The 24,622-nt window shown below is 61.7% G+C and overlaps 4 protein-coding genes across 5 annotated transcripts; all 4 read left to right on the forward strand.

Annotated features, from left to right (window-relative positions):
- Positions 1-1,499: 1,499 nt before the first annotated feature.
- DPH2 (diphthamide biosynthesis 2) lies at positions 1,500-4,631 on the forward strand. The gene is made up of 6 exons (XM_062193307.1): positions 1,500-1,822; positions 2,045-2,157; positions 2,367-2,590; positions 2,795-3,478; positions 3,566-3,742; positions 3,822-4,631. Exons 1-6 carry the CDS (start codon positions 1,676-1,678, stop codon positions 3,944-3,946), a joined length of 1,470 nt encoding a protein of 489 aa, XP_062049291.1. The 5' UTR covers positions 1,500-1,675; the 3' UTR covers positions 3,947-4,631.
- Positions 4,632-7,089: 2,458 nt separating this feature from the next.
- Positions 7,090-10,137, forward strand: ATP6V0B (ATPase H+ transporting V0 subunit b). Its single transcript, XM_062193308.1, has 8 exons — positions 7,090-7,265; positions 7,999-8,047; positions 8,206-8,289; positions 8,416-8,493; positions 8,672-8,741; positions 8,852-8,903; positions 9,068-9,258; positions 9,849-10,137. Exons 1-8 carry the CDS (start codon positions 7,199-7,201, stop codon positions 9,873-9,875), a joined length of 618 nt encoding a protein of 205 aa, XP_062049292.1. The 5' UTR covers positions 7,090-7,198; the 3' UTR covers positions 9,876-10,137.
- Positions 10,138-11,174: 1,037 nt separating this feature from the next.
- Positions 11,175-20,630, forward strand: B4GALT2 (beta-1,4-galactosyltransferase 2). Of its 2 annotated transcripts, none has more exons than XM_062191130.1 (7): positions 11,175-11,254; positions 12,743-13,098; positions 13,280-13,515; positions 16,153-16,343; positions 16,486-16,608; positions 16,723-16,827; positions 19,820-20,630. In XM_062191130.1, exons 2-7 carry the CDS (start codon positions 12,795-12,797, stop codon positions 19,968-19,970), a joined length of 1,110 nt encoding a protein of 369 aa, XP_062047114.1. In that variant the 5' UTR covers positions 11,175-11,254; positions 12,743-12,794; the 3' UTR covers positions 19,971-20,630. The 2 variants fall into 2 exon arrangements, with proteins under 2 accessions (XP_062047114.1, XP_062047113.1); XM_062191129.1 differs by lacking the exon at positions 11,175-11,254 and adding an exon at positions 11,539-12,295.
- A 617-nt stretch (positions 20,631-21,247) lies between these two features.
- On the forward strand, positions 21,248-24,443 carry CCDC24 (coiled-coil domain containing 24). Its single transcript, XM_062191131.1, has 8 exons — positions 21,248-21,373; positions 21,596-21,771; positions 21,882-21,998; positions 23,022-23,099; positions 23,524-23,578; positions 23,883-23,952; positions 24,039-24,117; positions 24,200-24,443. Exons 1-8 carry the CDS (start codon positions 21,248-21,250, stop codon positions 24,441-24,443), a joined length of 945 nt encoding a protein of 314 aa, XP_062047115.1.
- Positions 24,444-24,622: the final 179 nt, after the last annotated feature.

Genomic DNA, 24,622 nt, shown 5'->3' on the forward strand with positions numbered 1-24,622 from the left:
GTGCGGCCAGAGCTGCGCTGATCTGAAACCAGGAGCCAGGAGCTTCTTCCAGGTCTCCCACACAGGTGCAGGGGCCCAAGGACTTGGGCCATCTTCCACTGCTTTCCGAGGCCATAGCCAAGAGCTGGATCTGAAGTGGAGTAGCCGGGACTTGAACTGGTGCCCACATGGAATGCTGGCACTGTGGACAGCAGCTTTACCCACTATGCCACTGTGCTGGCCCCCCTGCCTCCTCTTGTGTCCTATTCTTACCTTACTCTTGATTCCTCACCTCTTGGGGTATGTGGAGATGTTTTACTTTTAGTCCTTTCTTACTACACAGTATCAAGATTTCTTCTGCCCTCTACCCCCAACCACGGGAGCAAATATAACAGAAGAGAGGAGAATGCAGGAGAGGTTTAAAGCCCAGCTTCTGAATCAGTAGACCTGTTTGATGCTGTGGCACTGGCATGCAGTGTCTTAGTGGCCAAGTGGTCCCTTCACACCTGTTTTCTTGTCTAAAATGGGATAATCCTTCCTCCACAGACTGTAAGTGCTAACAATGTCATCCCTGGTGAGCAGTAGGTGCTCAGTGTTTTCCTGATTGACAGGCTGCTATGAGGGTCTTAGCAGATGCTTTTACTGATATGCGGGGGCTACCTTGTAATGTTTTCCATGCAAGTTTAATTTGAGCATCACAACAGTCCTCTTAGGAGGTCCTTTTGTTTTGCATGTCGGGGGATAAGCCCTGACTTTATTATTTATGTCTTGTTAGCCATAGAAAAACTGGAGTGGGGGAGAGAAGTGGAACAAAAATCCAGTGACCTGTTAGCTCTGTGTGTGTGCAGGTCTGGAAAGGTTTTGTGTCTCGACAGCGACCTCAGTGGAAGCCAAACACCTGAATCCAGGTTGACATCAAAACATAAGCTCAGCTTCTTTCTTTTGTAGTCTTAATGCTCTCCTGACATCAAACTCTCATTTGCAGTCCTGGGATCTTTCACACACGTTTTTAATTATTAATTTTTTTTTAATCTAAGGAAATACTAATGCTAACACTCCACCACCACCACCACCACTCTGCAGATCAGGAAAAGGATAGACATTTCTGAGCTACTCCATAGTAGGCGGCCAAGCGCAACGTTGAAACCCATGCAGTTGGGTGCCGCGTTAGGAACACAGTGCTACCTCGCGGGTGAGAGGAACTGTGATAGCAAATAGGAGCTGCTCAAGTTGGGGTATTGTTTATTTGCGAGGCAAAAAGGAAGAGCGGTTCACTTGGTACAGGAATTTTTAGGGAGTCTGCGTTCTGGGGACCTGCCCTTGGGACTGGCGGCCCGGGGAACTACAAGACCCACAAGGCTTCGCGCCTTCCTGGGCGGCTCTACCGAGAGGGCTTGAACCGATCATTGGCTCTCCGTGTTCGGCTCGGTGGCGGGGATTGGAGGGAGAGAGCCGCGCTGCTTTGGGATTATTGGTAAGATTGCTGTAGGCCACGCCTCCAAATTCCGGAAGTAGTCTGCGCGTGTAGGCCCCATGCGTAGTGGAGAAGGGCAGTTTGGCCGAGTGGAAGTGTGGTGCGTGGGCCGCGGATAGCCTGTGATTCCACCTCCGTCCACGAAGTGACTCTGACCGTTTGAGACCCCGGAGCTGGCTGAGGGAAGTCCCCGCTGCATCCCGCCACCCAGGCTGTTGCTTCATGGAGACTACTTTCAGCAGCCCCGCGGAGGCGGCGCTGCAGCGGGAGGCGGGCGCCCCGGGACTGCTCACTCCCGTCGCCGACCTCGACCGAGTCTACGAGCTGGAGCGAGTCGTGGGATTTGTCCGCGACCTGGGGTGTCAGCGGGTGAGAGCGGGCGCAGGGCGGGGTGGCTCACCTGTCCGGGGATCAGGGTCCTGTGGGGTTTTGTGCAGACAGCGGGTGGGACAGTCGGTCGGCCACAGTGCGTGGGCCACCCCTGACCCTCTCGGTGGGCGGAGTGCCCCTCTGGGAGCACGGGCTTTGAAAGCTGAGTGGGGGCTGCGGTGAGGGAGCGGCCGTGCCTGACTCCACGGCTTATGCTTACAGGTGGCCTTGCAGTTCCCTGACCACCTCCTGGGAGACGCCGGGGCTGTGGCTGCACGACTGGAGGAGGCCACGGGGTCCAAGATGTTCATTCTGGGGGATACGGCCTATGGCAGGTGCGGCTTGGGGCTTACGTGGGCTGTGCATCCTGGGATGTCGCCTGTATGACAGTGTCTGCCTCCAGTGCTGTTTCTTCATGAGGGTGTCCTCCTGATGTTAGCTCCCCGCGGTGCGGTTGTCTTCTGTTCACAACACCGCTTCCGGCACTGATCACATTTCCCATTGGTGAGAGCAGCTCCCCTCACTGATGGTCTTTCCCCTGCAGCTGCTGCGTGGACGTGCTGGGTGCCGAGCAAGCTGGGGCTCAGGCCCTTGTACACTTTGGCCCTGCCTGCTTAAGCCCCCCATCTCGCCCGCTGCCCATCACCTTCGTCCTTGGTCAGCGTTCCGTGGCCTTGGAGCTCTGTGCCAAGGCTTTTGAAGCCCAGAACCCAGACCCCACAGTGCCCGTGGCACTGCTGAGTGAGCCGGCCTGCGCACACGCCATGGGTGAGGGGTTTTGCCTGTGTGTGCTGGAAGGAAGGGTGGGCTAGTTGCCTTGTGCTCTAATTTCCCGGTTCTCTAGTATACAGACATCTTGTGGTCGGGGCTTGGCCCCAGCCTTTCCTTTGGGGTCACATTTGGTCTCCTGGGGAGGAGGAGCTCCTGTTTTGCCAAGCCCTGACTTGTGACGCTGTCTTCCCTGTCTTCCAGAGGCCTTGGCCACTCTCCTGCGCCCACGCTACCTGGACCTGCTAGTTTCCAGCCCAGCTCTCCCCCTGCCAGCGGGGTCCCTCAGGCCAGAGCCAGAGCCCCTGGAGCGTTTTGGGCGCCGCTTCCCCCTGGCCCCAGGAAGGTGCCTGGAAGAGTATGGGGCTTTCTATGTGGGAGGCTCTGAGGCCAGCTCTGACCCTGACCTTGACCCGGACCTGAGCCGGCTGCTCTTGGGATGGGCACCAGAGCAGCCCTTCTTCTCCTGCTGCCCAGACACGGGGCGGACTCAGGATGAGGGTGCCCGGGCTGGGCGTCTGAGGGCACGAAGACGCTATCTGGTAGAAAGGGCTCGAGATGCCCGTGTGGTGGGGCTGCTGGTGGGCACGCTGGGTGTGGCCCGGCACTGTGAGGCCCTGGCACACCTGCGGAAACTGACAAAGGCTGCCGGCAAGCGTAGCTATGTGTTGGCCCTGGGGCGACCCACCCCTGCCAAGCTCGCCAACTTCCCTGAGATGGACGTCTTTGTGCTGTTGGCCTGTCCCCTGGGTGCCCTGGCTCCCCAGCCTTCTGGTAGCTTCTTCCGGCCCGTCATGGCACCCTGTGAGCTGGAGGCTGCCTGCAACCCTGCCTGGCCACCTCCAGGCCTGGCTCCCCACCTCACTCATTACGCGGACTTACTGCCCGGTGAGTGATGGGCGCTGCCCGAGCTGAGTGGGGACTCTGGGCATGGAGTGGGGGCCAGTGTGCATTTTCTTCCTCATTCCCTTTCAGGCTCTCCCTTCCATGTGCCCCTCCCGCCACCTGAGTCTGAGCTGTGGGACACCCCAGATGTGTCGCTCATTTCTGGGGAGCTGCGGCCCCCACCTGCCTGGAAGTCACCCGATGAGCCCGGATGCTCGGCCCTGAGCCCTCGGCCGCAGCTGGAGCTGGCCGAGAGCAGCCCTGCAGGTTAGTGTGCTGGCCAGCAGCCCCAGCCAGCTCCTTCGGCAGGTTCAGCCCACCCAGCCTGAGCCGCCTTCCTCCACAGCCTCATTCCTTAGTTCCCGGAGCTGGCAGGGGCTGGAGCCGCGCCTGGGTGAGACGCCAGTGACTGGAGCTGTGAGCGGAAGACGTGGGATCGCCATCGCTTACGAGGATGAGGGAAGCAGCTGATAGCACGCGGAGCCCGAGACACACCTGTGGATCGCCGCGCGGGCCTTCAGCACTCCCCGCAGCAGGTGCCTGTCGTCCTGCCGACTTCCTTGAAGAAGGCTGAAGGGAGGGTGGGCAGAGGCGGCCCCCCGCCGGGGACAGGCTCCGGCCCAGGGCCCAGCATGCACTGGTTCAGGGAATGCCTGTCAGACTGAGTGGGGAGAGGGAGGGCGGGCCTTCCTGAGGCCCTAGCCCATCAGTCCTGGAACAGCTGGGGGCCTGGCTCTTGCAGCCTCAGCATGTTGACACTTGGGGCCAGGTGATTCCTTACGGGGTGTCTGTGCTGTGTGCATGGATGTTTAGCAGCAGCACGCCCCCATCCCCCACCCCGCCTGGGACAACCAAGCATGTCTCCAGAGAATGGTGACTGTCCCGCGGGGGGCAGCACGGCCCCTGGGTGAGAACTGCAGACCCGCGTGCTCCGCAGAGCAGCCACTCGGCACACAGGGCTGCTCGCGCTTCAGTCAGGTTCCAAGCTCAGTTTCTCGGCCACACTCAGGTGTTGAGTGGCCACGGCAGGGGACAGCGCAGCCAGAGGACACTTCCGCACCACAGAAAGTTTGGCCAGATGGAGCTGGTCTGTATCGACTCAGGTTTGCTTCTCAGGGAGACCACAGAAACTCAAATAAAGCAAATACTCTGTCTGCTTCTGCTCCTTTTAATTCATCAAACACGGCAGGCCCGGTGGATGGACATGTGAATTGTATTTAGCCAGATCCTATGCTCACTGTGTGGCTGGGAGGAAGAACGGTTAAGTCACCGTCCTCACAGGGTGAAGTGGTTCCACCTTGAGGGGGGAAGCCCCAGGGCAGCTCCGTTCCCCCAAGCACCTGAGTGGCACTCCGAGGAACCTTTCAAGAGGCTACTAGTCCTAAGCTGGATCTTTTTTTCCCTTTCTTTGAAGATTTATTTGAAAGGCAGCAGGACAGAGGAACAGGAGAGACAGAGCTCTTCTGTCTGCTGGTTCACTTCCCAAATGGCTGCGACAGCCGGGTTTGGGCCAGGCCTAAGCTGGAAGCCAGGAACTCCATCCAGGCATGCCACATAGGTAGCAGGGTTCCCAGTACTAGGACCATCACCCACTCATTGCCTTCACAGGTGCAGTCGCGGGTAGCTGGATTGGAAACAGACCTGAAGTGGTGCTCCAGTAGGGATTGGTGGCAGGCAGGCAGTGGCTTAACCCACTGCACCACAGTGTCGTCCTTTCTAAGCTGAATCTTGTAGAGGGAGGGAAAAAAAAAGAAAAATCATGAAAAGCATGCTTGGGCTAAGACACAGGCAGGAACCAGCATGGTGGGTGTTTTCAAGCAAAATCTGGTTACTGGGCCTTAAAGGTTGAAGGGTGTAGTAAAGAGACGCCCCTGTTCATTTCTCTGCATTTGCCAAGAATCTTGTCCTGTTGGTATTGTCAGGGTGTTGACGGCACAGGTTAGCAAAGGAGCTGTGACTGCCTGCCCCTGGGGAGGACCCAGAGGCAGAGCTATAAAGTGACTGTGGTAAGCCGGGCAAGGTAGTTACCAATCCTATATTCTAGAAATACCACTGGGAACCCACTCTGCTTGCCACTGGAAATACAACAGTGAGCAAGAGAGAAATCTTGGTCTTTATACTCTTACCAAGGGATGTAGGCAAACAAAGCCTGTTTGCCAAGTGGCAAGGGAAGTAACCGTGAAGAAACTTTAGGGACTGTGTCCAGAGTGCACAGTTTGAGTCCTGGCTGCTCTCTTCCCATCCAGCTCCCTGCGGATGCACACCCTGGGAGGCAGCAGGGGGTGGCTCCGTCACCCGGGTCCCTGCCACCTGGCTTGAGCTCTGGGCTCTTGGCTTCAGCCTGGCCCAGTCCCCACAGTGCATCCCGTGAACCAGACCTCTCCATCTGTCTGCCTTTCAAATAACATTTTTAAAAATGAAAAAGCGTTTATGAGGGCGGGGGTTACAATATTAAACAGAATGGTCAGTGAAGACCTTATAAGGAATGTGAGCAACGGCTGAAAGGAAGTTGCAGAGGGAATGAGTTCAAGGGCAGGGAGGTGGCGTGGCTGGATAGCGAGGAAGGCAGTGCCGCCCGCGCAGTTATTAGGTGGAGCCAGGTGGAGTGCACTGGGGCTGCATCTGAGGCCCTGGTGCACCTCTCTGAGGACTTTTTAAATGGGGGGGGGGGGGGGGGAATCTCGGCCGGTGCCGCGGCTCAATAGGCTAATCCTCCACCTTGCGGGGCCGGCACACCGGGTTCTAGTCCCGGTCGGGGCGCTGGTACTGTCCCAGTTGCCCCTCTTCCAGGCCAGCTCTCTGCTATGGCCAGGGAGTGCAGTGGAGGATGGCCCAAGTGCTTGGGCCCTGCACCCTATGGGAGACCAGGAGAAGCACCTGGCTCCTGGCTTCGGAACAGCGTGGTGTGCCGCCGCCGCGGTGGCCATTGGAGGGTGAACCAATGGCAAAGGAAGACCTTTCTCTCTGTCTCTCTCACTGTCCACTCTGCCTGTCAAAAAAAAAAAAAAAAAAAAAATTGGGGGTCTCAATAGCTGGGACTTGAACCGGGATTCCTGCAACTCTGGACTGCAGCTTGGGGTTGACCCCCAAGGACTCTGGCTGAGATTCTGAGAGAAATGGGAACCGTGGGGTATTTAAATAGGGGACCGACGTGACCTTACTGAAGTTTTGTAAGCCTCACGGGCATCGTGGAAACCACGGCAGCTACACTACCTGCCTCTGGGTTAGGGAAGGCTTGCCGGAAGACTGGCTTTAGGGCTCACTGGGTGACAGCGAGGCAACGGGAAGCGCACAAGAAGGAAACTGCGTTCGCTAGGCGAGGAAGAGAGCACGGCACCCTCCGGGAACTGGGTGGCACGCAGGGCGAACACAAACGCGGCCCAAAACTTAAACCAGGAGGTCCGCACACAGAACCCGGGACTAAGCAGGGCTGCTGCGGCCGGCCGCAGGCCTCTATACTCAGCCGGCACCGCGCCGAGCCGTCTCCGAGATGTGAAACTACAACTCCCACAATCCTCAGCGTCTGCAGTTCGGGCGTCGTTCTCCGACTGGCAGCGCCGCCGCGCAGAACCTGGCCAGGGTCACGTGGTGCTCGCGCATCACGTGGGCAGGTCAGGTGACGCTGCGGGGCGGGCGGACGGACTGCGGGGTGGAAGGTGGACGCAGGGACGCGGATCTAGCTCCGGCCCCGCCGCCGATCCGACCCCCGCTGTCGTTACCGCCATGACGGGGCTAGCACTGCTCTACTCCGGGGTCTTCGTGGCCTTCTGGGCCTGCGCGCTAGTCGTGGGTGAGGCGGGGGTCCCGGCGGGCGGGGGCAGCCTCGGGGCTGAGCCGGAGCGCAGCGGAGCAAGTGGGGTGCCGGGAATGCCAGGCCCCAGCGCAGGCTCTGTAGCCTGGGCTGTGGTGCTGGCCGCACGTCTGTTGGGGCCTCTTATCCCCAGCAGAGGAGCCGCATCTCCAGCTGCTGGAGGAGGGGCGCAGGCGGCAGTGTGTGGGGGCCGCGAAAGCAGCGGTCGTCCCCTTCTGTCACCACGGCCATCGCCCTCAGCTCATCGCTGACGGCCCTTTCTTGCTCCTGACCAGCCTGCTTCGGTCAGGAGCCGGCCGTTCCAGTTCCTCTTTTCCCGGCGCTGTTGCCTCCCCCACTCCACCCTCAGCTTGTTGGGTAAACGGCGGCGCGCGCTGGGCCGGCGGGATCTGGCGGGACCTGGACCGCAGCGCCTGCTCGCTCCCTCCCTTCCTCCGGGTTATTCCGGCCTGCTGGGGGCGTGTCTGTGGAGGGTCTGGGTCTGGAAGGGTGTCATGGAGGGAGCTCTGTGCCTGGGGGAGTGGCAGAAAGTGGAGGCCTGGGCAGAGCAGTGTGCGGAAGCCGCGCTTCGTGGGGCACTGGCATCTGCCTTGACCTGGGCCGCCTACACCTTTAGGGAGTGGCCCTTCAGCCCGGCGGCGGCTTCTCCATTTGGGGGACTTCTCTCTGGAGAGCAGCCCCTGACCCCCCTTTTTTTTTCCCATTGCTGCAGGAATCTGCTACACCATTTTTGACTTGGGCTTCCGCTTTGATGTGGCCTGGTAAGGGAGGGCAGGGGAGGATTTCCCCTGGGAGCGGCTTTTCTGCAGCCTGCCCTCTGCTCTGAGCCCCCCACCCACACCCCTGGGTGCCTGGGTCATGGGGCTGTGGGGTGAGGTAGGGGAAGAAAGACTGGTTCTCTTCCATGTCTGCACACCAGGTTCCTGACCGAGACTTCCCCCTTCATGTGGTCAAACCTGGGCATTGGTCTGGCCATCTCCCTGTCTGTGGTTGGAGCGGCCTGGTGAGTGTTGGCTGGTGGGACTGGGGGAGGGGCTGAGTCATGGCAGGTGGTGTCACTGGGTTCTTAGTCACGCTGGGGGCAGTGACAGCTTGGGCCCTGCTGCTCAGTTTGTTACCCTTCCTCCAGGGGCATCTATATCACCGGCTCCTCCATCATTGGGGGAGGGGTGAAGGCCCCCAGGATCAAAACCAAGAACCTGGTGAGGTAAGTGTGTGGGCCATGGGAAAGTTGTCGGGACAGTGGGACCTGTGTGCCTGACCTGATGTGACTGCCTCTCGCCAGCCTCCTGCTGGAGTGGGTGTCAGTCTCTGGGGAGGAAGGTTGGTTTCCTTCTCATCGCTCTCTCCTCTTCACCCCCTGCCCCCACCCCTGCTGCCACCAGCATCATCTTTTGTGAGGCTGTGGCCATCTACGGCATCATCATGGCGATCGTCATTAGCAACATGGCTGAGGTATGGGGCTGGGTGGGGCTGGACATGCATTCCAGTGTGTTCTACACTGGCTTGGGGGTGGGGGTGGAGGCAGAAGGGGTGGTCTCTGATTGTTTTTCTGCTTCTGTCAGCCTTTCAGTGCCACCGACCCCCAGGCCATTGGCCATCGGAACTACCATGCAGGTAGGTGGGAGACTGCGAAAGCAAGACGCTGGAGTCTACACCTGCCTCCCCCTCTTAAATCCCACCTGCCTTGGCCGGTTTCGCAGTGTTGGGGTGGGGATTGGCCCTGTCAGCCTGTGTTGGGCCTGGCTTGAGCTCAGCGTGCCCCCTCTCCGTCCCCCCAGGCTACTCCATGTTCGGAGCTGGCCTCACAGTGGGCCTGTCGAACCTCTTCTGTGGAGTCTGCGTGGGCATCGTGGGCAGTGGAGCCGCCCTGGCCGACGCTCAGAACCCCAGCCTCTTTGTAAAGATTCTCATCGTAGAGATCTTTGGCAGCGCCATCGGCCTCTTCGGGGTCATCGTTGCAATCCTTCAGGTGCTGAACCCCCCCGGGGAGCCGTTACACCTTGCCCTCTTCTCCGTAACCACAGAGCCCGGAGCAGCTCATCCTCCTCTTCCGGTGTTCTTGTCTGATCTGGTGTCAGGGACCACAGGCCTCTGCTCTGTTGCTTTATAGCTTTCCTTCAGTCTTGTGTTACTTTGTGTATCTCTCACCTTCCTGTCAGCTGTCACTGGAAACACAGTTGATCTCTTCGTGGTCTCCGCTGGGTTGGGGTCTTGCCTGTGTCTGTCCAAGTCTGTCTTGAGTGTAACTGTGTCTCTTATCCCGAGCATGCCTGTCTAAGTTGTGTGTCCTTGAAGTGACTAAGGGTCGGCCTGAGGATCTGAGGGTGGTTGTGGGTGCTTGACTGGTTGACAGCCCTGTCCGTCCGCGGCTTCTCCCTGTCCCATAGCCTACCTCAGGTGCTTTGTGGCTGACCCTGTTCCTGTGTGTGTGTGTCCCCGAGTGTCCATTCTGGACCACTCCTCCATCTGTTGTAGTCTTTGCATGTAACCACGTGTCGCTGGGCTCTGGCGTTCCCACTCCTCTGGCCCTGCCTGACGTCTCCTGTTCTTCTTTTGCAGACCTCCAGAGTGAAGATGGGTGACTAGACCATCTGTGGGGGGGGCCGCGCCCCCTCTTATTTATTGTTGGTTTCCTGGGACAGCTGGAGCTGTGCCCCGTAGTTGTTCAGGGCGCCCCTGAACCCACCTCTCACTGCCTGTCACCTGGGAGGCCTCGCCCTCCAGGCGGAACCCTGTGTGGGGGAGTGGGCTGCTGATGGCGACGTTCATGCAGCTGTGCACCTGTGGCCCCACCTCCACCTGTCACCCCGTCCCTGTGTTTGTGAAATAAACGTGATTGTCTGGGTTCCTTCTGCTTCCGTTGCCCTCTTGCGCCACCTTTCACAGAGGAAGGGTAAAATGGGCCCAGCACTCAGCTCCCTGCCAGGCTCTGGGCAGCTTCTGACTCCACACCTGCATGCTCTGGACCTGGGCGGGCGGACTGCCTGCCGGGTGGGGAGATGACGCCGCCTGGCCGATGGCCCCCGAGCATCCGGATTGAAGGGAATGAGGGGGGCTGGGGGTATTGTGCCTGGGGCCTTAGTCCCTCATCTCACACACACACACACACACACCCGCCCCTGTGAGGCCTGGAGTCCATATCCCTGGCAGTTCTGTCCCACGGTTCCCCCCCCCCCCCCCCAGCCTCTACTCACCCCTGATTCCAGGGCCCTGCCCAGCTCCACCCACGCTGGACCCATGTCTGATTTTCTCCTAATCGTGCCCATCCTCCTCCAGTCCGCGACTTTAATAGAGTTCTATGCAGTCCACAGCCGCCTCTCTGCCGGCGACCTTTAATCATGCTCCCCCCAAGCAGCTGCAAGTCCCGGCCTCCTGCCTCCATGCGCCCGACCTCCTGGGCCCCGGATCCTGGGGAGTCCGCGCTCCGGCTGCATCCCCACTCCCCGCGGTTGGGCCTCACCGTGCACCCGGGCCCCGATCCGAGCCCCAAGCCAAGCCCTAGCTCCAGCTGGAATAACCTTCTACGCCCCTCCCTGGGCCGGCGACCCCCCCCCTCCCCCGGTTCCCCGTGCGGCCGCCGGCAGGGGCGGCGCCGGAGCTGCGCGCGGCGGGTGCGGGCGCGCTGGAGGCGGGGGCCGCGGGGGCGCGCGCGCGGGCGCGGCGGCCGGGCCTGCCCCTCCGAGGCGCCGTAGCGCGGGAGGGAGGCGGCGGCGCTGTGGTCCGTCGGTCCGCGGGTCGGTGGGTCTGCCCGGCCGCCCGGCCCCGCCCTGCCCCCCGGGGCGGCTCGGCTCCATGGCCCGCGGCGGCGGCGGCTGCGGGAGGCGGCCCGGGGGCCTCGGGGGCCGCTGACCGGGCGGCGGGAGGCGGCGGGGCCGGGCCATGGGGGACGGAGCAGTCCGCAGCCGCCGGAGCCGGGAGCCCTGCCCGAGCCGGAGCGGCATCCCCTGCTGAGCCCCGAGCGCCGGGTGAGAGGAGGGCGCGCGGCCCCCCGCCCCGGGCCCCGACATTCCAGACCCGGCCCCGCGAGGGGCACCCTGAGCGCGGCCCCTGATCCCCTCCTAGGACCCGGTGAGAGAGGCGCCCGGCCTGGCTTCACCCCACCCAACCCCCATCCCGCGGCACCCCTCCCGGGCTCCTCCACCCGCCCCCAGCCAGCCTCCCTCATTGTCCTCGCCCGCCCCGGCCTCGTGGCGCGCGGAGGCGCTCCATCCACGTCGCCCCTTCTGCCGCGGCCCCCGCCTCACATGCACACCCCCACCCCAGGCTCCACACCCACCCGGTCTTCGCTGCCTCCCCCGTCCTGGGGTGCCACGTGGGCAGCCTCCCAGCCGCGCCCAAGCGCTGCCCTCGCCTGGCGGCCGGGCTGACCCAGAACCCCTGGCCCCGAGGGAGGGGTGGGAATGCTTGCACGTGGGTCTGGGTGTGAGCTGCCTGGGAGCCTGCATGTGTGGCTGTGTAAGTCCAGGAGCAGCGGCTTTGTGGGTGAGTGTGTGACTCTGTGTGTTCCTGTCACCCGGGTGTGTCTGTAGTTTTGTGTGTCTGAGTGTGGGACCCACTGGCTGAGACCGAGGCGTCTGTGTGGTTCTGTGTACCCGGGAATGAGACTCACCCTGCTCCCTGGAGCTCTGCCAGAGGGAAGTGGCTGCCCTATTGGAACCACAGCTGGAGCAGTGGCTCAGGCAAGACCCCTTCCAGTGGCCCCACCTCCAGGGCACAAGCCTCCCCATGCTGAGACTTGGAACCCTCTGTGCTGGCAGGCCTTGAGGTCTTGGGTGAGGGATGTCTCCTGCCCCACCCCTGTTTGACCTCTTGCTCCAGTGGGAAGGGATCCCAGAAACATCATGTCCCTATTTGGAGCCCCTGGATGCTGAGGGCCACTTCCCAGCCTGGTCCCCATTGGCCTGGCCTGGCCCTGCTTGTCGCTGGGACTTGAATGACCAAACCACATGTCACCATGGCTCCTGCAAGGACTAAATGAAGTCATGAGTATAAAGTGCTACTGCATGGTAGGTACTCAGTAAGAGGATCCTGTTCCTTCCCCCAGACGGGAGGCCCCGGGTTGAGGCTGCTGCCCCATGGAATGTCTGTTCTCTGGGGCACAGGTGCACATGTGAGTCTTTCGGTCAATGTGTTCTCCTGGATAGGTGCTAACAGACGTGATCAGAGTTCTGGTGTCTGTGTTCCTGGGTCTCCCTGGATGTATGTGTGTGTGTGTGTGTAGTTGTGCAATAAGGGTGTGTGTGTGCGGCTCAGTGCCTGAGGTGTGCCTGAAGCTGTGCACGCTGAGTTGCCGGGGGCCGTTGTCTGGGTGAGTCCTGCAGTGTCCAGGGAGGCGAGCAGGTAAGGGAGCAGAGCTGGGGCTGTGAGTGGGAGTAGCTGGGCACAAGGTGGGTGGGCAGTCCCGCTCATGCCGCCCTGACCTGCTGGGTCTGCTTCTCTCCGCCCCTGCTCAGGCCAGCAGCTGGATGCCCGGGCCCACTGGGCAGGCCGGCGGCCGCCTGCGGGATGAGCAGGCTGCTGGGGGGGACGCTGGAGCGCGTCTGCAAGGCCGTGCTCCTCCTCTGCCTGCTGCACTTCCTCGTGGCCGTCATCCTCTACTTTGACGTCTACGCCCAGCACCTGGCCTTCTTCAGCCGCTTCAGTGCCCGCGGCCCTGCCCGTGCTCTCCACCCGGCTGCCAGCAGCAGCACCAACTGCTCTCGGCCCAACGCCACTGCCCCCAGCTCCGGGCTCCCCGAGGTCCCCAGTGCCCAGCCTGGGCCCACAGCTCCCGTCTTGCCACCCTGTCCTGACTCGCCACCTGGTCTTGGTGAGCCTGTAGGGTGGGGCCTGCTCATAGGGTGGGGAGAAAAATCTTGACCAGCCGGGGTACTAAGGGTGCAGGTTTGTTGAAAGGGGGGGTTCCCTTGCCCACCCCCCAAATGAGGACCGGGGCTGGTCTCCCTGGATTCCGGCGAAGACCCTGATCGCTCACATCATCCTGCCTGCAGTGGGCCGGCTGCTGATCGAGTTCACCTCGCCCATGCCCCTGGAGCGGGTGCAGAGGGAGAACCCGGGTGTGCTCCTGGGTGGCCGCTACACACCGCCCGACTGCACGCCTGCGCAGACGGTGGCCGTCATCATTCCCTTTAGACACCGGGAGCACCACCTACGCTACTGGCTCCACTATCTACACCCTATCCTCAGGCGGCAGCGGCTGCGCTACGGCATCTATGTCATCAACCAGGTGTGCTGTCTGTGGTCCTTGTCTGGGCACCTGTCCCCCAGGGAGCCCCTATGCACCTGTGGGTGTACCTGCTCATAGGGTTGTGGGGACCCATGTGCCTGCTGGTGCTTATATGGGTTGGGGCGGGGCTGTATGTGGGCCCTGTTCTGCTCCAGATCGTGTGGGTCTGTGAATGGACACAGGCATGGGGCGGGGGTCTGTGTTTGTCAGTGTGCACCAGGAAGCGGTGTGTGTGTGCATAGGAATGTTGGCGTGCACTCTGGCAGGGGTGTGCACAGCCTCCAAAGGGCCCAGCCCCATTGCCTTGATGAGCAGGCCCCATGCCGCAGTGGTGAAGGCCTGGGGGTTGCTGATCAGGAGGTGCTCTCCAGGGCCCAGATGAGAGGGAGACTCGGCGGCCACAGCTGAGGTCCAGGGCTCAACCCAGGCTCTGAGCCCTGCTGTGGGCCTGGCTAGGGCCGGCCACTAGGACCCAAACAGGATCTGAGCAGGCCCTCCCCACCCCCACTGGAACCTAGATCCGTGGAGTCCACCAGCACGATGGGGTGTGACTAGCACTGGAGCTGGGGCCGTGAGAGCACCGAGGGAATGGCAGGGGCAAGCGTTGTAGTGAGAGGGACCTGGAGAATCTGGGGCCCAGCGAGAGAGCCGGGCCTGTGTGTTTGGGAACCGGTGATGAGGTGTGGGGTCCGACACGTAGGCCAGTGCAAAGGGAGGCTGCAGGAGTTGGGGGTGGGTGGATTGAAGAGGGTCTTGGGACACAGGGTAGGCAGTTGGGTTCCCACCTGGAGGCGGTGGGCACCCCTGTTCGCTCATTAGGAAAATTGCTCTGCTCACTTGTGGAGGATGGCGGGGAGGGGGCCTCGGGAGACTGTGGGGCTGAAGGTGCGTGTGAGTGGGCAGGGGCTGCGGGATGAGGGTGAGGCGTGAGAACTGGAGACTTAGGAGAGCAACGTCAGGCCCACTCGCTCTCTCCTGGCCACTTGCTGCACCCCTGAGTCCGTGCTCATACCTGAGGGGTTTGGGTGCCTGTGGGAAGTGTCGGCAGAGCACCCAGCAGGCAGGCAGACCTGCACCCAGAGGGAACTCAGGGCAGAGGGCGGGATCCGGACCACTGGCGGGTAGATGATCCCCCTATACCCAGGAGCACAGGCCCGAGAGGAGGAAAAAGCTAGTGCCACAGGGAGGATGGCGAGAGCCAGGTGGCCGCAGGGGCCGAGACCGGCGTGGCAGCATCCCCGAGGCCCCGCCGTCAGCAGCGGGCAGGGAACGCGTGGCAGCTGCGTGAGCACTGTGGGCGAGCGAGGGGGTTGTGGCCCAAGAAGCGTCCAGTGGATTTAGCAACAAGGTGGGCCCAGTGAGAGCCATTTCGGGGGCATGGTGGGGGCGGCAGCAGATTGCAGTGGGTTGGAGAAGGAATTAGATTTGACAAAATGGAAATAACCGATCGGAGACAACTCGAAAAAGTCTGCCGGAAAGGGAAGGCCAAGGTGGGGTGGTGGCTGGAGGGAGCTCTGCTCTTCTGCAGGGGGAGCTGAGCCTGGTCAGGAGCTGCACGGGAGACCGCTAGGACCTGTGTGGCGAGGGAGCTCAGCGAGGAATGCTGAGGAGCCGGGAGAAAGGGCAGGGGGAAGAGAGGTGCCGGAGAGGCAAGAGCAGGGGCTGGGGCTGGGCAGCTTCCCTGCCCACTCGGGCTCCGGCTTGGCTGGTGTCCAGGCGGGGCTGCCATTCTCCTGCTGTGAAGGGCCTACTCACAGGCCCCTCCGCGGGGCCTCGCTGGTGGCAGGCTGGAGGCCGTGGGTTGGGACGGGGCTCTGGGCCCGCTGCCTGCCCCTTGCTCTGTCCAGTACTTGATGCTTCGGTCCACGTGGTCAGGATGTGTGCAGTCTCCTGTCTCGGGGAGGGGGAGCCCAGCCTTCCTGGGACGTGACTGCCTATAGGCCCCCTGCTTGTCATTTTGTTGGGAAGACAAGCAAGTGTAGCCCAGGCCTGTCTCTGTCTCCGGTGTAGTTGGATGTGGCTTGGTGGCTCGGTCCCCGTGGCTCCTGTGTCTTAGATGCTGGCCATTTGGGGCACTCATTGTTCGTCTGGCTTCGTGACTGTGTGCTCAGCAGGGACAGAGACCAGGGCTGCTCATCTCTAGAATCCCCACTGGCAACAAAGGCGAGGGCCACGGGGCATGTTTGATGAATGAGTGAATGAGGCAAGAGCTCTAAATAACAATTTGAACAGCCATGGGCATAAATGAAGCCCACGGGAGGGAATGAGTGATTATACTGGGGCCAGGTTGGCGCGGTTGGGGGAGCCCGGCCAGACAGGAGTCTGACGGGCAGAGGGGAGCATTCCAGGCTGGGGAGCTGCTAGCCCCAAGGCCTGCAGGCCAGAAAGAGTCCCGCCTCTTCTGCAGCTGCCGGCGAGTGCTGTGGATCTGAGGGCAGGGGCCAGAGGAGGCTGCAGCCGAATCCTGCAAGGCCCTTGAAGGCCAGGGCCAGGGTGGGAGTCTGGACTTGACCCGGGGAGCCTGGGGGAGCCACGCAGGAGGAGAGAGGCCTAGGGACTGCTCTAGAGAGTTGGTGAGGTGGCAGGTGGCTCCAGGCCCCAGGCCCAGAGTTGACCTGTCCCCTGCCGCCACCCCAGCATGGTGAGGACACCTTCAACCGAGCCAAGCTGCTCAACGTGGGCTTCCTGGAGGCGCTGAAGGAGGACGCTGCCTATGACTGCTTCATCTTCAGTGACGTGGACCTGGTGCCCATGGACGACCGCAACCTGTACCGCTGCGGCGACCAGCCCCGCCACTTCGCCATCGCCATGGACAAGTTTGGCTTCCGGTGAGGCCGTCTGCTCGGCTAGACCCAGACCTCCCAGCCCCTGTGCCCTGCTGGCCCCTCGGTCCCCATCGTGCCCTTTCTCGGGTCCCGCACCTTGAATCCCTTGGGGCCCCTTACTGACACCTGCCCTCCCGTGCCACAGGCTGCCCTATGCTGGCTACTTTGGAGGCGTGTCAGGCCTGAGCAAAGCCCAGTTTCTGAGAATCAATGGCTTCCCCAATGAGTACTGGGGCTGGGGTGGTGAGGATGACGACATCTTCAACAGGTGAGTAGGAGTGGGGTGGGGAGCAGGCGGGGTGGGGGAGGGGAGCAGTGTAGACTGGGCGGGGCTCCGGGCCCTTCCCGATGCCTGCTCCAGGCCGCCTGTCCCCGACCTCAGGATCTCCCTGACTGGGATGAAGATCTCACGCCCAGACATCCGCATCGGCCGCTACCGCATGATCAAGCATGACCGGGACAAGCATAACGAGCCCAACCCTCAGAGGTGACCGCCAGCTCCCCTGACCCCAGAGGCCCCTCAGCCCATGCTCCCCAGGGGCCCTTCCTGTGTCCTCAGGTCTTGATCTCAAGTGCCCCTGGTCCCTGACACCCTGGCCTCCAAGGTGACTTTGCAGTGCCATTGGTCCCCTGGCCTCTGACTCCTGGAGATGCCCCTGGGCACCTCGGACCCCTGTCTCCCACCTCCCATCTCAGCCTCAGCCACAAATATCTCACCCCGGCCTGGTTCCAAGAATTTAAAGCCGGAGCTCCAGCTGTCGTTGAGTAGATCGCATTCCCCCGCCGACCTTGCCGGTGCACCTTGGATGATCCCTGCTTCTACTGACCCTGCCAGAGCACACAGGAAATAGTGGGTGTTGAGCACAGCTCCTGGGGATCTGACCGAGGGAGCCCCAGCAGGTGGGGGCGAGGAGTGCAAATACAGCGCCGGCCTCCCTGAGGTTGGAGGAGGTGGCAGCTGTGTCTCCTACAAGGTAGCCACATTCGAGGTCCGGGACTGGCTGGGAGAAGGGACCGAAGGGCACGTGCAGTTAGACAAGGGCTTCCTGCTGCTTCTCTGTGACTAGTACCACACTGGGGCGGGGGACTCTGTGATCCTACGCAATACCTGCTGTCCCCCATGCAGTTCACCCTAGGTGGGCCAACAGGCATAGAAACAGGCGCTCACAGCCCAGCGTGATCAGAGCAAGGTGCTGTTCTGGCAGAAAAGGGAGTGATGGTGGGAGGCTTCCTGGAGGAGGTGATGGTAAACTGGAGTTGAATAAGAGCTATTCATTCAACAGATATTTGTCTCATGCGTGCCTTGGGCACAGTGCTGTTATGTTTGGAGGAGGCCAGGGTGAATAAAAGGGGTCTCACTGGCAAGCGTCTGGGGTGTGAATGTGCGTGACCCTCACCGAGGGTCTCCAACTCTCTGGCTTTAAGATCTCTGAAGTCTGGGCATGCCAGGAGGGGGCAGTGCTGGGTGCTGGATGGATGGGAGGGAGGGTCTTAAATACCAGTTTCCTGGAGGCACTGGGGAGTTGTGGGAGGGCCTTAGCAGGGAGGGGCAGAATCAGATTTGTAGTTGGAAGGCTCACTCTGAGTTCGAGGAAGGTGAGGAGCTGACCTGGCTGCTGGGTGGTGCAGGAGGGGGAAGTGGACTGGGCCAGAAGGAATCGCTGGACCGGGAGGGGGCAGGCTGGGGGGAGGTGGGGTTGCGGTGGCCCCAGCTTGGACAGTGAGGTTTTTCTGCCCTGAATGCAGGATGTAGAGGTGGAGGCAGTACTGGGCAGAAGCATGAGGCACTGGGAGGCCAGGGATCTGATAAAAGAGAAGTTCAGATAAAAACCATGGTCAGCAGGGAAGGCGTGGCGGACTGGGAACAGAGGCATCTGATGGAGAGTGCCCGGTGCCGGGAAGGCGCTGGGGAGCGGCTGAGAGCGGGAGTGGAGCTCTGCAAGTACATGCCAGGAACCTTGCTCCTTGTCTGGGTGCCATCATCAATTAGTAATGTCTGCCTTGGGCGTGGAAATGACGGGTGGCAAGCAGTTTGTGGTTTAAAGAACTCTGGATGGTAGCTCTGTCTAGCTAGTGGCTTTCTTTTTTTTTTTTTTTCTTTTTCTTCTTCTTTTTTTTTTTTTTTTTTTTTTTTTGACAGGCAGAGTGGACAGTGAGAGAGACAGACAGAGAGAAAGGTCTTCCTTTTGCCATTGGTTCACCCTCCAATGGCCGCCGCGGCTGGTGCGCTGCAGCTGGCGCACCGCGCTGATCCGAAGGCAGGAGCCAGGTGCTTCTCCTGGTCTCCCATGGGGTGCAGGGCCCAAGCACTTGGGCCATCCTCCACTGCACTCCCTGGCCACAGCAGAGAGCTGGCCTGGAAGAGGGGCAACCGGGACAGAATCCGGCATCCCAACTGGGACTAGAACCCGGTGTGCTGGCCCCGCAAGGCAGAGGATTAGCCTATTGAGCCGCTGCACCGGCCTGCTAGTGGTTTTTTCCCCCAACTTAGAAATTCTCCTGGATTCTTCTTTCTCTTACTCTACATGTCCAGACCATCAGCAATATACGTCACTTCCTCCCCCAAAACATATGTGAGCCCATCCATTTCCCCCCTTTATTATTGTTAATACTAGTCTGACCTCTGACCTCACCTGGACTCCCACAGGGGCCTCTGCTCATTCCCTTTGACCTTCTGTGGTTTATGACACTCCCTGCCCTCCCTACACCGATTTAAAAAACCCCTCGCCTTCTCACTTGCAAACTGTGCACTGCTTACCGTGACTTCCAGAGCTCTGCCCTTATCTGCGTGAACCTCCAGGTTCATTGCATCTTTATTTTTCGCATCTGTCCCCAAGGTGTAGCCACACAGCGATGTGAAATCTTACCCCAGTGTGGGCTCTGCAGTGCTCCGACCTCTGCCTGGAATGCCCTTTGCCCCTCCGCAGCTCATGTCACACCCCCGCCTCCTCTGGCACAGCCATCCTGTCCCCTTAGCTCTCTAAGGGTTTCCTTGTCGGTTTAGCTGGTTAGCTGTCTCCCCTGCCTGCCTGTTCATGACCATGCTCCCTGGTGCTCAGACCACAGGCTGGCGCATGGGAACACTCAGGAAATGGGTGCAGAGGGAGTCACTGAAGGCTGGGAGCAAAGAAGGATTGGGAGTGCAGACGGCACGTCTGACATAGGGCACGCGTAGGGTGCCGTAGGGCACATAGGGTGATGTAGGGCACGTTGCACTTGAGGTGCCTGTGGGTCATCTGGGGTCTGCATCTCAGGTGTGGGAGGAAGATCTGAGCGGAGAGATTTGTGAGGGTGTCACAATTCTGTGTTCTGACTGTGGGGGATGAGATGTCTGTTTTAGGGGTGCAAACCCAAGCACACAAAGGGGCTCCTGGCAGATCACCCCTGAAGGAGCGGGCTGGCCCCCGTCTGGCCCTGGAGAGCCCACGCTGGACTTGGTGGTTACAGCTCTGACGCGCACCCATTTGCATCCCCATTAGGTTTACCAAGATTCAGAACACGAAGCTGACCATGAAGCGGGACGGCATCGGGTCCGTGCGGTACCAGGTCTTGGAGGTGTCTCGGCAGCCGCTCTTCACCAACATCACCGTGGACATTGGACGGCCCCCCTCATGGCCCCCCCGGGGCTGACACTGATGGACAGCGGCTCTTGGCGCCAAGGATTGCCCGCCAGAGGACTGACCTCAGCCTGGCCAGTAGCCGCTCCGTGGGGGACCCCCCAGGACTGAGGATCTGCAGCGGCACCTGGAAGCTTCAGAACCCACTTTGGGGTGCATCCGGCCTGGGCAGGCCCCTTCTTCCTGCCCCACTCCCCCAACCCAGCCCCCCTCACTGTCAGGGTCGGGCCAGCCCCTGCACTGCCTCGCGGAGTGGCCTGGGCTAGGTCACTTCACCTCTCTGTGCCTCAGTTTCCCCCCCTTGAGTCCCCTAGGGCCTGGAAGGGTGGGAGGTATGACTAGAGGGCAGTGTCTCTTCCAGGGGAATTCTCAGACCTGGGGATCCCCCAATTCTCCCAGGGGCGGGGAAACCTTTTTCACTCAAATTGCAGGGGGCAAGCTTTGGTGTGCCCTCTGCTGAGGAGCAGCCCAGGAGGGGACCGGAGGGGGTTCTGTGTCGCTGCCTGGCTGCCTGGGATCTCGGGGTTGGCCTTTGCACGGGGCGCAGGCAGGGCTTGCATCAGCCAACCTGGTTCCCGTCTCCCGGTCTCAGAAGAGGCAGTGGCCCCAGGGCCGGCTCGTGTTTGTATATTGCACAGAAACTTGTGTGGGTGCTTTAGTAAAAAACGTGAATGGAGCAGCCCCCTTTGTCTTTTGGGGGGTAGGGACCCTGACTCTAGTCACCCCAGGTGGGTTGTGATGGCAGTACACCTGGCCCCACCTGTCGGCTCGGCAGGGCTGGGCTGGCTCTCCCTCCACTCAGCTAGAATGCACCGGCCTTAGGGGAAGAAGTGGAAGTGTACTGGGCCCAGAGTCCGAAAGGCGCCCGGAGAGGAGCCCCGGGCACTGGGGATCCCGACGCGGTGCACGGTTCCCATCGCAGGCGTCGCCCGCACGCCGGATTCCGTGAGGCCTGGGGCGGGGCCTGCAGGGGCGGGGCCTGGGGCCGCGGCGCGGTTTCCCGGGTGACGGCCGAGGCGAAGAGGCGGGGCTAAGGCCTCCCTTCCCACTGGCGGCTCCTAGGGGCCGTGGCCGGGAGTTGCGGACTCCGAGAGTCTGTCAGAAGCCGGGCAGGTGACTAGGGGCTGCGGGCAGGGTAATTCCAGCTGCAGGGGACAGCGGCGGGGCCTGTGAGCCGGAGGATGGGGCTCAAGTGGGCGGGGACGGGACCTGGGCGGGACCCTGGAGACATGCGGAGCCCGAACCCGCTGTCCCACAGGTGTGAGCGGGCGGCAGTGGCGCGGGCCGGCCATGCCCCAGGACTTCTTGTCGCTGTGGGAGCTCGTGGAGGAGCACGTTCCGCTCCCGGAGCGGCCCGAAGTGAAGAGGGTTCTGGGGGAGGCGGCGGTGGACCTGAGCCTGGAGCTGCGGGCGGAGGTGGGGAGCGGCAAGTGGGCCACGCCCCAGGCTTGCCCACGACTGGGTGGTTTCCCGTCCGCTCCGGGTCTGTGGCGCCGCCCGCTGATCCTGAGGCCTTGGCGGTCCCCCATGCCTACCCGTGCCCTCTCCGGCCTGCCTACGCCCCACCTCTCACTCCCCCCACCCCTCCGTCTCCTCACCTGGCTGCCCAGTCGCGAAGTTTCCCAGCTCTCCTTGCAGGTGGCGATGCTGCGGGCACTGCTCCAAGAGGCTCGGTCCTCCCGAGTCCCTGGCTCCCACCCCATCTCTGACCCTGCCTCCCTTCTGGCCCCGCCGCCCCTCCTGCGGGAGCTCGTGCGCCAGGAACTCCGGCAGCTGCTCCAAGGTCTCCGCCACAAGGCCATCTGCGAGGGCAGGTGGGAGCCTCTGGCCTGGGTCCCCTTCCCAGACATCAGATGGGCTAGCCCAGCCCCTGACAGGGAGCGGCTCGCCCTCCTGTGGTTTCCTTTGGGTTCCCCTTCTGCAGGGACCAGGCGCAGGCTTGGGTCCAATATAGCCCCCGAGTCCTGCGCTTTGCCTTGGAGGATCCCAGAAGTGATTTGCCAGAACATGAAACGTTGCAGCTAAGAGCCGCTGAGCCCAGGTAAAGTGGCAGTGGAAGAGGAGGGATCCATCCCTGCTTGGCAAAGGGCCCAGCCAGGTGGTGGGCCCCCTGGGCTCCAGGGAGGAGCTCCCAGTTGGGGGCTGGACAGTTTCACCTCCACTTGTGATAGGGTTCAGCATAGGAGGGCTGTGGGAGCCCAGAGCAGACACCTGCCCATCCTGGGGGCAGGTAAGTCTTCCTGGAGAAAGTGCCTGTGCTGATCTGGGTCTCAGCGCACAAGGAGCAGCTTCCCGGGCAGATGGGAGAGAGCAGCGCTTCGCAGGAAGCGTGAGGTCAGGAGGCCGTGTCCAGGGTCGGTTGTTCCTGGGGCCTAGAGCTCCATAGCAAGGCGAGGCTCGAGAGGCCAGGAGAGGTGAGACGAGAGGGCTCCAGGTGGTATTTACAAGAGTGAGGCCGCCCCAGAGGAGTGGCAGCAACTTCTCAGCCTAACTTTCTTGCAGCCCTGTGAAGTGGGCCACATCCCCTTTTTGCAAATGAGAAAACCAGAGGTCAGGAAGGAAGCGCAAGGGCCGGCGTGCAGGTGCAGTGAGTTTGGCTGCCACCCGCAAGGCCTGCATCCCGTATCCAAGTGCCAGTTGGAGTCCCAGCTGTTCCGCTTCTGATCCAGCCTCCTCCTAATGCACCTGGGACCAGAGGTTGCTGCCACCCATGTGGAAGACCTGGATGGAGCTCCTGGCTCCTGGCTTCAGCCTGGCCCAAACCTGGTTGTTGCCATTTGGGAGGGTGAACCAGTGGATGGAAGATATTCCCCCACCCCCATCCCAGCTGTCTTTCTAGTCACTCTGCCTTTAGAATAATCTTAAAAAAAAAAAAGTTACCCATTTGCCCAAGGTCACACGCAGTAAAGGGTAACAGAGCACATTTGCAAGCCCATAGAACTGCTCTGTGCTATTATGTTGCCTTTGTGAGAGGAGACCAGAAATGGTCTAGGAGAAGTAGGGTTTGTGTCCCGAAGGCCTGGGCGGGCGACATGGGCAGAGTGATGGTGACTTCATCTGCCAGCAGCAGTCACAGGGACATCAACGTCATCAAGGACCAGCTGAATGTGTCCAACATCGACCAGGTTGCTGCACACTTGAGGTGAGGCCCAGGGACTCCTGAGTGTATGCTGGTGGTGGATCTGGAGGAGCTGGGACCGAGAGGGAGAAGGGAGGCTCCCAGGGGGTGTGTGTACGGGAGGGGTCTCATCCTGACACTGGGTGGGGGTGGGGGCACAGCGGGTTTTAAGCAGGGCAGGGCAGAGCTGTGTGGGAGGATGGAGGCAGGAGAGTTGTAGGCCCAGGGCACCCGTGCGGGAGAGAGGGTGGTGCCTGCCAGGGTGGGAACTGTGAGAGGGAGGTGGGTCAGGAGACTGCAGGAGCAGCACCCAGGCAGCAAGGAGCACTGTGAGCTGAGGGGGCATTGTGGGGGCTGCTGGTAAGGCTGGAGGTTGGGGCATGTGCTGGGCTCTGCTGGGACCTGGCCCTGCGGCCCTGGTTCTGGTTACGGTGATCTCGTGTCCCAGGGGCCTCCTGGAGGAGGAGTGTCGCACCTTGGAGAGAGAGATCCCCATCCTACAGGTGAGCTGCAGCCCTGGGCCTCCCCCAGGTGCCCCGGCTGGGCGTGGAGACCCCCACTTCTCAGGCACACACGTGTGGGCGTGGGTAGGAGAGATCTGGAAGGCCAGTGTCCGGCCCGCAGCTTTCGGTTGACCTGCAGGATTTGCCCCAGGTCTTTGCCTCCTTCCTTGAGCCAAGTCTGGCACAAGCCCCACCACCACCTCACCAAGCTGGGCTCCTTGGCAGGGCTGAGGGGGTTCCTGCAGGGCCCCGGCCCCCCCACACCTGCTCTCATGCTGGGGTCCTGAGCCCACTTTCCCCGCAGCACTGCCTGGAAGAGGAGCTTGCGCGGGCCTGCCAGCCCTCCAAGGCAGCCCTGGAGCCCACCCTGGCAGGTGAGGCCCTGAGCAGGCCCTCCCCCGGCTCCCCTCACACACGCTGGAAGAGGCGAGCCTGTGCCTCAGCTCCCTGTCTCTCTCAGAGCTAAAGGAACAGAAGAAGGCCATGAAACGGGAGCTGCAGCTCCCTCTGGAGCCTCCCCGTGTCTCCCCCAACCACAGGTAGACCAAAGCAAGTGGCCAGTGGGCAGAGTGGGCTGAGCGGTCGGGCTGCCAGCCCTCACCATGACTCCTGCCCATGCAGGCGGCCACCCCCGGAGCCCTCCAGTCGGTGCCTCGGGCCCTGTGCTCCGCTCCGCAGTGCTGGCGCTGGGGGCGCGCAGGCTGTGCCTCTCCAGGGTCACCTGCCCACACCACCTCCGGAGCGCTGCCCACGACCCCGAGGCCAGGCCGCCTTCCACCGCTGGGGACGGCAGCTTCAGTGCAGTCCCAGGCCGCAGCCAGCTTCCACGCCAGTGTCCAGCGCAGCACCCCAGACCTCAACCTGAAGGGCTGGCCACAGAGCAGCCTTCTGCTTGGGCCACACTGCCCCGACCGCTGCTGCTGCCCCCTAGCTGCCAGCACCAGGTCGCGATTCTCAGGAGCGCCCTCACCAAGCCCCCCACCCCCAGGCTGTTAGCGTGCCTGCTGGCCCTTGCCCCACCCCCACCACGTCCCTGGTGCCCGG

This window comes from Lepus europaeus, chromosome 5 (assembly GCF_033115175.1).
Source record: "Lepus europaeus isolate LE1 chromosome 5, mLepTim1.pri, whole genome shotgun sequence".
In the NCBI taxonomy this organism is placed as follows: Eukaryota; Metazoa; Chordata; class Mammalia; order Lagomorpha; family Leporidae; genus Lepus; species Lepus europaeus.